This window comes from Lithobates pipiens, unplaced genomic scaffold, assembly GCF_037356315.1.
Source record: "Lithobates pipiens isolate NorthernLeopardFrog02 unplaced genomic scaffold, aLitPip1_a1.2 Scaffold_8, whole genome shotgun sequence".
NCBI lineage: Eukaryota > Metazoa > Chordata > Amphibia > Anura > Ranidae > Lithobates > Lithobates pipiens.
The window spans coordinates 686,116,385-686,128,646 of record NW_027507903.1 but is presented as its reverse complement, the minus strand read 5'-3'; the positions used below and the strand labels follow the sequence as shown (position 1 = coordinate 686,128,646).

The window sequence follows — 12,262 nt, the reverse complement described above, 5'->3', positions numbered from 1 at the left end:
TCAAGTTATCGGCAACATTCTCCTACAGTCATGTCTATGGTTCTAAGGCTCATTACTTCCTATTCCTCCACCAAGCCCGTTTCTTATTTGACCCCTGTTCTTAGTTCATTATCTTATGGTCAACTTATCTCTTCAGGTGAAACCACAAGAGGTTTGTGTTCTTCAAGAAGTGAACAATCCCTCTTGGCTGCCGCTGGAAGCTGGGGACGTTGTCACCGTCATTGATGTTGGGTAAGGCATTAAACATATTGGACCTTCATCATCTATTGTTTATCCATTGTTTATCTCATTACTGGTCATTCATTGGTCTAGAAATCATGACGTCTATTTTTCATTCATAACTGGCCATTCATCCATCATTCATCATGTGTTATTCATCCGATTAGAAGGCTGCAGGCCAGTCATTCCCAACTTCCCTTTCCCTGGCCACATATTTCAGCTCTTCCCCTGAAAGTTTATGGCCATTACCATTTATGGCCATTGTAAAAGCTTAATTGAACACGTTGAATTTAGAAGCTGATTGGCTACCATGCACAGCTGATCCTGATATTCACTTCCCAGTTTTAGTAAATCAACCCTAAAGTGGTTCGCCTGTTTGGTAATCGTAGATTACATGGCTCTAATTTTGCTTCCTCCAGGTCAGACTCTCAGCCCTGGAGAGGACAGAATCAGCGGACTGTTAGAATTGGACCATTCCCCCCTTCCGTCATCTCTCCGGAGGACTTGGCACGCTCCCGAAACTCTATCAGCTTGTTGAGCAATCTTGGGAAGATCTCTCTTGTGGATGCAGAAAATAAGTAAGTGCCTCAATGCCTCTGGATCAAGAAGATAATCATACATATCTCCTCCCACCATATACTCATTAACTTTTTGTTTCTTTCAGCAAAAGAATCCGAGCAAAAGAAGGTCAGCGGAGAGCAGGAGGGGGCGTTGCTAGCCGCATCAAAGCCGAAGAGAAGATGATGCGTATGCAACGTAGGTGTCTTCTGGAAGCAACCATTACCCTCATTCTTTCACTTCCCTTTTCATTGTCACCCTTCCTTCCATCCTGTTTTCTTCATTCCTTTTTTCCTCTACTTTTCTAGTTACATAATTTGTTGGGTCAATAATAGACACATGTCTATTGAGTGATCATATCCATCCTCACCTAACTGTCCTCCTCTCTATCCATCCTCTCCTTACTGCCATCCTCTCCTTACTGCCATCCTCTCCATCCATCCTCTCCTTACTGCCATCCTCTCCACCCATCATCTCCTTACTTCCATCCTCTCCATCCATCATCTCCTTACTGTCATCCTCTCCATCTTGTCATCCTCCACATTCATCTTCTCCTTGCTGTCATCCTCTCCATCATTCTTCTCCTTGCTGTCATCCTCTCCATCATTCTTCTCCTTGCTGTCATCCTCTCCATCATTCTTCTCCTTGCTGTCATCCTCTCCATCATTCTTCTCCTTGCTGTCATCCTCTCCATCATTCTTCTCCTTGCTGTCATCCTCTCCATCATTCTTCTCCTTGCTGTCATCCTCTCCATCATTCTTCTCCTTGCTGTCATCCTCTCCATCATTCTTCTCCTTGCTGTCATCCTCTCCATCATTCTTCTCCTTGCTGTCATCCTCTATATCATTCTTCTCCTTGCTGTCATCCTCTCCATCATTCTTCTCCTTGCTGTCATCCTCTACATCCTTCTCCTTGCTCTCATCCTCTCCATCGTCCTTCTCCTTGCTGTCATCCTCTCCATCCTTCTTCCCCTTGCTCTCATCCTCTCCATCCTTCTTCCCCTTGCTCTCATCCTCTCCATCCTTCTTCCCCTTGCTCTCATCCCCTCCATCCTTCTTCCCCTTGCTCTCATCCTCTCCATCCTTCTTCCTCTTGCTCTCATCTTCTCCATCCTTCTTCCCCTTGTTCTCATCTTCTCCATCCTTCTTCCCCTTGTTCTCATCCTCTCCATCCTTCTACTCCTTGCTCTCATCCTCTCCATCCTTCTTCCCCTTGCTCTCATCCCCTCCATCCTTCTTCTCTTTGTTCTCATCCTCTCCATCCTTCTACTCCTTGCTCTCATCCTCTCCATCCTTCTTCCCCTTGCTCTCATCCCCTCCATCCTTCTTCTCTTTGTTCTCATCCTCTCCATCCTTCTTCCCCTTGTTCTCATCCTCTCCATCCTTCTTCTCCTTGTTCTCATCCTCGCCATCCTTCCTCTCCTTGTTCTCATCCTCTCCATCCTTCTTCTCCTTGTTCTCATCCTCTCCATCATTCTTCTCCTTGTTCTCATCCTCTCCATCCTTCTACTCCTTGCTCTCATCCTCTCCATCCTTCTTCCCCTTGCTCTCATCCCCTCCATCCTTCTTCTCTTTGTTCTCATCCTCTCCATCCTTCTACTCCTTGCTCTCATCCTCTCCATCCTTCTTCCCCTTGCTCTCATCCCCTCCATCCTTCTTCTCTTTGTTCTCATCCTCTCCATCCTTCTTCCCCTTGTTCTCATCCTCTCCATCCTTCTTCTCCTTGTTCTCATCCTCGCCATCCTTCCTCTCCTTGTTCTCATCCTCTCCATCCTTCTTCTCCTTGTTCTCATCCTCTCCATCCTTCTCCTTGTTCTCATCCTCTCCATCCTTCCTCTCCTTGCTCTCATCCTCTCCATCCTTCTTCTCCTTGTTCTCATCCTCTCCATCCTTCTTCTCCTTGCTCTCATCCTCTCCATCCTTCTTCTCCTTGCTCTCATCCTCTCCATCCTTCTTCTCGCTGTCATCCTCCCCATTAACAATGAGCTCAGGCGTATTCTCAACTCAACGTGCCCACGCCCGCCAGGAAGCTGACACTCCGCATCTCTGATCACAGGTAGTGCACAGATCGGGAAATGTCTCACTACCTGTGATTAGCGCTGTGGTGTGTCAGCTTCCTGGCAGGCGCAGGCACGTGAAGTTGCAAACACGCTGATCTCATCCTTACTCTCCATCTGGTCATCCTCTCCATCCGTCTTCTCCTTTACTGTCATGTTCTCCATCAATCCTCTCCCTTACTGTAATTTTCTCCATCCTTCCTCTCCTTACTGTCATCTTCTCCATCCTTATTCTCCTTACTGTCACCCTCTCCCTAATGTCATCCTCTCCATTGATTCTCTCCTTACTGTCACCCTCTCCATCCACCCTCTCCATCCATCATCTCCCTAAAGTCAACCTCTGCTTATTGTCATCCTCTGCTTATTGTCATCCTCTCCATCCTTCTCCTTACTGTCATCCTCTCCCTCTATCCTGTCCCTAATGTCATCCTTTCCACCCATCCTCTATTTACTGTCATCATCTCCATGCTCTTCTCCTTATTGTCATTCTCTCCATCCTTCCACACCCTACTGTCATCTTCTCCACCCTTCCTCTCTTTAATGGCTTCCTTCCCATCCATCCTCTCCCTAATGTTATCCTCTCCATCCATCCTCTCCATACTATCATTTTCTCCATTCATCCTCTCCATACTATCATCTTCTCCATCCATCCTCTCCTTACTGTCATCCTCTCCATTCTTCCTCTCTATTCTATAACTTTGTAGTTCTCATTGTCCCCAATTTTCTCATTCTCTCCTCTCACCTGCTCTGACTTCTATCCACAGGTCTGTCTAGAAGCTTGGAGTCCCTCTCTGACTTTGACTTAATGAACAACAAGCCACAAAGCCACCACACACCCAAGCAACGTGGGCGGGATCTGGAGAGCATAGCATCGCCACCACGTGACCCGTCCCCAAGAAGAATGAGCGACCTTCCACCACGGCGTATGATTACCAACATCCGACCCCTACCTCCTCCTAAACCAAAAATGTCGGCTCCTAAGGATCGATTTCTTAGCCCCCCTACAGTGGATCACCCCATGCAACAGATGATTCGCAATAAAGATAAATTCCCATCTTCTTCGATCCCGGTTCCAGGAGAGACGCACCCGGTCCCTCGTCTGCCAGCAGAAAGTAAACCCGCGGGGTACAGAGCCATTACTGCAGACGCTGAGCTTCAAAAGAAGATTAAGGAGGTGAGGAGACTGAGATGTCTGTGTGTAGGTGTAAAACTCAGTGTAGACTGATGGTGGTCCCAATTCATCTGCCATCCTGTTCCACGAACTTCCCCCTTCATCACTCAGGGGGGAGGGGGGGGGGGGGGCACTGGCTGGTATTTGCAAAGGCTCCTTGCATACTTTTGGCTTAGAGACCCAAGATCATGATGTTTGGCTGGAGTGGGATGTACTGCTTATGGTAGCTTTAAGATGGACATTGTGGTCTTAGATTTTCTAATTTGCCCCCTCCCCAAAGTCCTTTGTCACTTGGTGGGTGGGGTGCGGATTTTTTGCCGTATAATAGAAACCTAACTGGCTCTGTATTGACCCATCTTATGATCAATGATAAAAATGTCTTTCAGGATTTGCTTCTAAATCTAGTACAAGGGGTGGCCAGGAGGGACAGCTTTCCTGGGCGCAATGGTTTACTGTAGGGATGGAGGGCCTTCCATATGTTACAAGGCTGACAGGAGTAGTGATTTGGACAAGAGAGAGACTGCTGGGAGTAGGATCCCCTAAGCTTGTGTATCATGAATGGGGGGGGGGGGGGGGGGTATGCAGTTTGGCATCTTTGCCCCAGGCACTGGATGACCTTGTCCCAGCACTGATCTAGTATATATATATGATGTAAATCCGAAAGCTGCCATTAGAGGTCGGGAAGGAGGTTTGTGGCCTGATGATGCAGATTGGACTTTATTTATGATGGACTTTGACTTCCACTGGATTGGCTGGAGTTCAACGGAGCGTAGGCTTTCACTTTAAAGTTGAACTTGATACACCAGGCCCAGAGACATGTCAGATGCAGCTTTCTTCTAGTTGCCTTCAGGGAAATCAGGGGCTCAATTGAAATTCTTCTGAGATCCTTGAGAAGCTTTTCTTTGTTGACCTGTTTTTGGGAATAATCGCAGCTACAACAAAGCAGAACTGGTTGTTCAGCATTACTGAATACACAATACAAAGTTCCATTGGTTAACAACAGCCGTGAAGGCAAATATCTTGTAGACTTTCGGTGAATCCAGGTCTACAATGCACCGTAGGGTCTAAAGCAGAGTTCAAACATCCACGTTAACCATCCATCAAACCTACTTCACACACCTTGAACGCAGGTGTATATTTACCTAAACTTGTTTTCTGTTGTGCAGGTGGAGGAGTGCGTACATGGAGTGACGACAGAAGAGAGCCGCGAGGCTCTGCGCAACTATGGAGGGGACGTAACACGGGCCGTGCAGTCTTTAAAGGTGAGCATGTTTTAAATGCCCCCCACACTGCTTATATCAGAGTTCTTTTTAGTTTTAGGGGTCATTCAAAAGTTCAGGTTTTTAGTAAAAGAATATGAAACTGTACAGAGAACCACTTCAAAAAGGAATGGCGTAAACTGCAAACCTGTCCCCATTATTTTTAAGTTGAAGTTTTTAATCTGCTTATATTGGACTGTGTCCACTGGGAGTAGAAAAGGTACCAACATCAGTGGGAAAAAAAAACAATGCCCCATTGTTGGTGTCAGTGGGAGGAATAGTGCCCCATCATTGTTGTCATTGGTAGCCTTGATGAGTGTCAGTGGGCAGGAATTATGCCCCATTGTTGGTATCAGTGGATGAAATAGTGCCCCAAGGGCCAGATCTAAGCAAGCAAAGGGACGCACCTTGGAGACCACTGGTCTAGTAGATGCTGGGTGTCCTCCTGCCAGAAAATGAGGCGGGCTAAATCTGACTTGCTGCAGGTTCTAATGCACATTGTGGGAAACTCGGTGTGCAGTGATAGCAGAGTAAGCAATGTCTGTACAGAAGAGGGGCCCATACAACTGTAAGGAAGCTCTAATGCAAGGTGTCCCAGTCACCAAGAGGGTTCCTCGAGTATTATTTAAGAACTGGAATTGGATTTACACCTTTGAGTTGGGTTCTAATGTTGCGCATTATTTCCTCTCCCCAGGTGGAACAGCTCTACAACATCTGCCGCTTCAGCAAGGAAGAATGCCAGCGCATCCTGGATAAATGCAAGTGGAGCCTGGAGTCTGCTTCCCGATACGTCCTGCGGCGCCCGCACCCTCACTGATGGGACATTTGACATTTCCCGATTGAAGGTTTTTCCTGCTTGGAGAACAATTTAAATGTGTTATCTACACAGAGACACCAGAGGCTGCTGAGGAGTGCCTGGATTGTCTAGATGGTTCTGTTTACTGGAGTTCCATATTGGTGGATAATTATGGACAAGGGAAGAAATATAATCTTCTGTCAAAGGTTGTGTAGCAATAGCCTGGAATTTTGGGGGTGCTGGTCGCCTTTTTCTTTTGAATTCTGGACTTCCGAGGTCCTCTGCTCAAAAGCTATGATTTTAGAACTCTCTTCAAATCTTCATGATGCCATCTGGTATGGCTTGTAGCCATGATGGATTTTCATTGACTCGCGAAATAGTATGAAGGCTTTCCAAGACTAATAGGGAGGAGGTGTTTTGGATAATACCTAATGTAGACCAGACATCTTCTACCATGGACAATGGATGGTACCCAATGTAGACCTGACATCATCTACCATGGGAAATGGATGGTACCCAATGTTTACCTGATGTAATCTACCATGGACAATGGATGATACCCAACATAACCCTCACATCATCTACCATAAGCAATGGATTGTACCCAATATGGGCCTGATATCTCTACCATGGACAATGGATGGTACCCAACACAGACCTGATATCATCCACCATGGAAAATGCATGGAACCCAACATGGGCCTGATTTATCTACTATGGGCAAAGGATTACACCCAACATGGGCCCAGCATCATCTACTATGGATGATGGTGCCACATTTCTCAGCAATAATCTTACTCTAGGACACTGGTTGTCAACTTGTGAAGTAAAGAGGACCTCAACTACAGCCTCTGATATGAACAAAAGGCCACGCATTATATTAAGTATATGCAATGTTGCAGTAGATTGTCAGACTGAAGACTTACATTTTTACATGTGGTTGAAAACATTTTGCAGAAGACAGTCAGAGAGTGGGGACATGTTACTTGAGACTCCTAGAGATCAATGTCATTACAGCTCCTTTACAAAACCAACTCTCCCACCACTGACTGTCCAAGTGTTTCAAGGCAAGCACCAAAGTTGGGCACCAGAGCTCTAATAGTAAGGGCTCATGGGTAATTAGAGAAGGATTTTCCAGTGTTAATTACTTTACAGCCTAAAGATCAAACGGTCATCATCAGGTTGGAGCTGGTGTAACGCTCTCCAACATTTTGTGGTCTGCAACTTGGTTCCTGTTAGAAGAGACTGTTACAGAGTGAGGTTACGGAGGGTCTACATGTGAGAGGAACCTATACATATGTAGATAGTCTGTGCTTACAGTGTTCTGATTTTTTTTCTTCAGGGATTATATCGCACACTATATGGCCAAAAGTTTTTGGACACCATACCATCACATTCTAAAACCATGAGGTTGGGGCTCTGTGGGGGCCACTCATATTCCTCTACACCAAACTGGTCAATCCATGTCTTTTTATGGAGCTTCTCCTTATTGGGGTCTTCCCCAAGCTGTTACCACAAGGTTGGAGGAGCACAATTGTCTACTATGTCTTTGAATGATGGAGTATTAACAGGACCCTTCAGGGGAGACACCTCAATTCCATCATTGGTGGGGAGGGTCCTCCATGCTTTTGGCCATATAGGTAGAGGTGATACCATAAACTGTATTTTTTACGTGCAATCATGGAGTTAAGTATTTAATTTTTATTTTTTTCTAAAAAGATGGTTGGAGGTGCCTGTTTTTAAAATGACTGTAAGGGAGAAGTACAGCTCCCATCATGCACTGTGTGTATCTCCAGGATCTAATACTGATGACTGATAATGGCAGGTTGAGAAGCTCCGTCCTCCGGCACGCAGTATGGAGGAATGTCACCATTCTCGTCTTTCCATAGCAGAGTTCTCACGCCTGACTTGTATGTACATAGCTGTATTTAACCCTGTATATATCAACCCGTGGGCCGAACAAGCCTTGGTTTACATGTATGCAGAGATATATTGTATTTATACTGTACATTATAGAGGTTTACACCGTTATTTCGGGTAAATAAAATTTTTATTATACTACATTTGTCTTTGGTTTATTGGGGTGAGGTGTGGATAATCGTTAAAGTGGTACTCGAGCCAAAACTTTCTTGGTGGGTTTGGGTTGAATGAGGAAGAGGGAAAGCCTCTGTAGGGTTTTTATTTTATTTTTTTATGTTGTCTGTGCCCTTGCTGGGTTGGGTTACCAATCGCTTCCTGTACCAGTGACCATTTGGGAAGGGAGAAGAAATCTACCTAATGAGGCCACTGACGGTAATGAAATACAAGGTTTTTGGTGGGAAGGGTCGGATTCTCTGTCTATTTTCGGTCTGTGTCTCCAAGCCACCATAGGAAAGCTGGACTCCTTCCCAACAATTCCCTCCTGGCTCTATCCAGTGAGCTTCTCCAACTTGATTCCTGGACTTGAACTTGTGAATAGACCCCCCCCCCCCCCCCCAGCTAAGCCTAGCTGGGACCTCTGTCTTCCTGGTAGCTTCCTCCCAGACTTCTGCCCCAGGGGTCTTCTCCTGCAGGTCTGGACCCAGGAACACTAATACTCTGCTGCTCGGGCCTCAGACTATTTATGGGTTATTTTCTTGACCATGGACAAAACACCAAATTTAGCACCACATCCATAAGATAAAGAAGTATTGAAGTATTTATGGGATTTTTAAGGTGCTTACATTAGTAAAGAGATCCAAAGAAATACATTTAAAAGAAAAGCACTTTATTTTAACATTGGTAAAAAAAAAAAGGTTTCAAAAATGTATTTTACAGCCGGTACATGTAGTACAGTCCTTATGGATACAGCAAGATTGATGTGATTCCCAACTTGTTTCGCCCTCAACCTGGGGCTTCCTCAGGGCCGGTTGCTGTCTCCAGAAACAAAAGCCTTCTAATAGAATACTAATGGGTTCTCTCACCACCATCTGGGCTGGCTATGGTCTCCAGAAACAAAAGCCTTCTAATAGAATACTAATGGGTTCTCTCACCACCATAAATGTTCAGGCTGCATGCCCCGTTCTCTCTTCCACTATGATTCTAAAATCCTCTAGAATATAGGAGGAGCTAACAGAGCAGCAACCTCTAACATAAACCCCCCTAAGGCTACTTTCACACTGAGGCGCTACAGAGCTGAAAATAACGTCTGTAAAGCGCCTCTCCTGTCACTCCAAAGTGAAAGCCCCAGGGCTTTCACACTGGAGCTGTGCGCTTGCGGGGCATTAAAAAAAGTCCTGCAAGCAGCATCTTTGAGGCGATTAGGAGCAGTGTATACACCACTCCTAAAGCGCCCCTTCCCATTAAAATCAATGGGCAGCGCCGCTGAAAGGCCGACAAAGCGGCGCTGCGCTTTGCCGGTGCTTTTAACTTTTTTTTCGGCCACTAGCAGGGGTTAAAAGCTCCCCACTAGTGGGCGAAAAGCGCTGACACCCTCCTGTCCCAGTGTGAAAGCGCCCTAATATTGACTCCCAATCTTAATATTGACCCCACAACCTAATAACCCCTAAACCTAATATTAACCCCTAACGCTAATATTAACCCCCTAATCCTAACCCCTAGCCCTAAATTTGACCCCTAATTCTAATACTAACCCCCAATTTTATCCCCTAAGCACTAACATTTACCCCTAACCCTAATATTAACCCCTGATCCTAATATTGGCCCCCTAACCCTAATATTAAGACCCAATATTGAACCCTAATACTAGCCCCAATATTGATCCCTAATATTGACCGCTAATCCTGATATTGACCCCTAATCCTAACATTAACCCCCAATCCTAATACTGACCCCCAATCCTAATCCCCTAACCCTAATATTGACCCCTAATACTAATACTAATATTGACCCCTATCCCTAAAATTAACCCCTAACGCTAATATTAACCCCCAATACTCACCCCTAACACTAATATTAACCCCCCCAATCCTAACCCCTAATTTTGACCCCTAACCTTAACCCCAAATTTTATCCCCTAAGCACTAACATTTACCCCTAACCCTAATATTAATCATAACACTAACATTGACCCCTAATCCTAATATTGACCCCTAATCTTAACCCCTAATCCTAATATTAACCCCTAATCCTAATATTGACACCTAATCCTAACCCTTAAGCCTAATATTAACCCCTAATCCTAACATTGACCCCTAATCCTAACCCTTAATTCTAATATAAACCCCTAATCCTAATATTGACCCCTAATCATAACCCCTAATCCTAATATTAACCCCTAATCCTAATATTGATCCATAATCCTAACCCCTAATCCTAATATTAAACCCCTAATCCTAATATTGACCCCCTAATCCTAACCCCTAATCCTAATATTGACCCCTAATCCTAATATTGACCCCTAATCCTAATATTGACCCCTAATCCTAACCCCTAATACTAATATTAAATCCTAATCCTAATATTGACCCGTAATCCTAATATTGACCCCTAATCCTAACCCCTAATTCTAATATGAACCCCTAATCCTAACATTGACCCTAATCCTAATATTGACCCCTAATCCTAATCCCTAATCCTAATATTAACCCCTAATCCTAATATTGACCCCCTAACCCAAAAATTAACCCCTGATCCTAACCCCTAACACTAATATTGATCCCTAATCCTAATATTAACCCCAATATTATCCCCTAACCACTAACATTGACCCCTAACCCTAATGCTAGCCCCTAACCCAACAAAATACATAAAATTAAGTCAATAAATAAAATGAACCATAACCTTTAACCCTTCTTAGCCCTTTAAAAAAGTAAAAAAAAAAAACGAAGAAATAATTAAAAACGGATGAAAAAGCTGAAAAAACATAGTAACAAATGATGAAGCAGATGATATTTTTCTCCATTGACTAATAAACACCAAAGCTCAAAAACACTTTAAAAATGCTGTACAGAACCGCTCAAAAACACGCATACAAATGCCCGAAAAAAAACACTCAAACGTGACTCTCAGGTGTGAAGGCGGCCTTAATGTAATTGGCGGGGACACTCCGGCACAAGGCAAGCTCCTTCGAAGTCTGTAAAGGAACGCTGGCTGGGTGTTTGGCAGCAATGGAAGGTGAATCACTCCTCCGTGTAGAGAATGTTGTGTAATGTATGATACAGACAGGAAACTGCCGTGAGTTATGAGTAATGAGTATTTAGAAGAGAAAAATAAGAGGACTTGTGTTGTTTGTATGAGAAAGTATTTGTGGTTGCAGATGTTGTGATCAGGGTGAGATGGGTTTGGTCTGAACTTGGTCCAAACCCAGGTCAGCAGAGCCCATAGGAAGCTGACACCTGATAGTATCCCTGCCGGCCCAATCAGCTTAGGTCAATGTCATTGGCCCCATATGGCCGTATCCTAGGAAGCCTCCACCTCTTTGTCTCCATGTATCTGTGGGGTTGGGGGTGGGGGAGGAGCTTCCCACAGGTTCTGCCCAGCTAGGTCCAGGCTGAATCAATCAGTCATCCCTAGTTGTGAGCTTGTTGTATTTGAGGATATTTAGTACAGAAGCCCCATAATGCTCACTTCCACAAGGGGAGATGGTGGAGTTATCTTATTAGAAAGGGTTAGCTTGTTTTAGTGAACTTTTTTGCAGATGGCGTTTAATGAGTATAAATTAATATTGATCTTTATCTGACCGGCAGCTACATTACGAATGTGCCAAGTAGGCCAATAAGGTCCCAGGCTTCTCTGACTGGCAACTACATTACGAATGTCCTAAGTAGGCCAATAAGATCCCAGGCTTCTCTGACCGGCGGGTGCCAAGTAGGCCAGTAAGATCCCAGGCTTCTCTGACCGGCAACTACATTACGAATGTCCTAAGTAGGCCAATAAGATCCCAGAACTCTCTGGCTGGCAACTACATTATGAATGTCCTCAGTAGGCCAATAAGATCCCAGGCTTCTCTGACCGGCAACTACATTACGAATGTCCTAAGTAGGCCAATAAAATCCCAGGCTTATCTGACCAGCAACTACATTATGAATGTCCTCAGTAGGCCAATAAGATTCCAGGCTTATCTGACCGGCAACTACATTACGAATGTCCTCAGTAGGCCAATAAGATCCCAGGCTTATCTGACCAGCAACTACATTACGAATGTCCTAAGTAGGCCAATAAAATCCCAGGCTTATCTGACCAGCAACTACATTATGAATGTCCTCAGTAGGCCAATAAGATTC

At 44.8% G+C, this 12,262-nt stretch overlaps 1 protein-coding gene across 4 annotated transcripts in view; it reads left to right on the top strand.

Moving 5' to 3' along the window:
• LOC143962198 (activated CDC42 kinase 1-like) overlaps positions 1–8,120 on the top strand; it is a 30,742-nt gene extending 22,622 nt beyond the window's left edge. For all 4 annotated transcript variants that reach the window (XM_077471532.1, XM_077471530.1, XM_077471529.1 and 1 more), the window contains exons 9-14: positions 137–231; positions 639–797; positions 884–975; positions 3,598–4,007; positions 5,171–5,266; positions 5,958–8,120. In XM_077471532.1, coding sequence (XP_077327658.1) covers positions 137–231; positions 639–797; positions 884–975; positions 3,598–4,007; positions 5,171–5,266; positions 5,958–6,080 — 975 coding nt within the window. In that variant the 3' untranslated portion in view covers positions 6,081–8,120. The remainder of the gene's footprint in view (positions 1–136; positions 232–638; positions 798–883; positions 976–3,597; positions 4,008–5,170; positions 5,267–5,957) is intronic.
• The last annotated feature ends 4,142 nt before the right edge of the window (positions 8,121–12,262 follow it).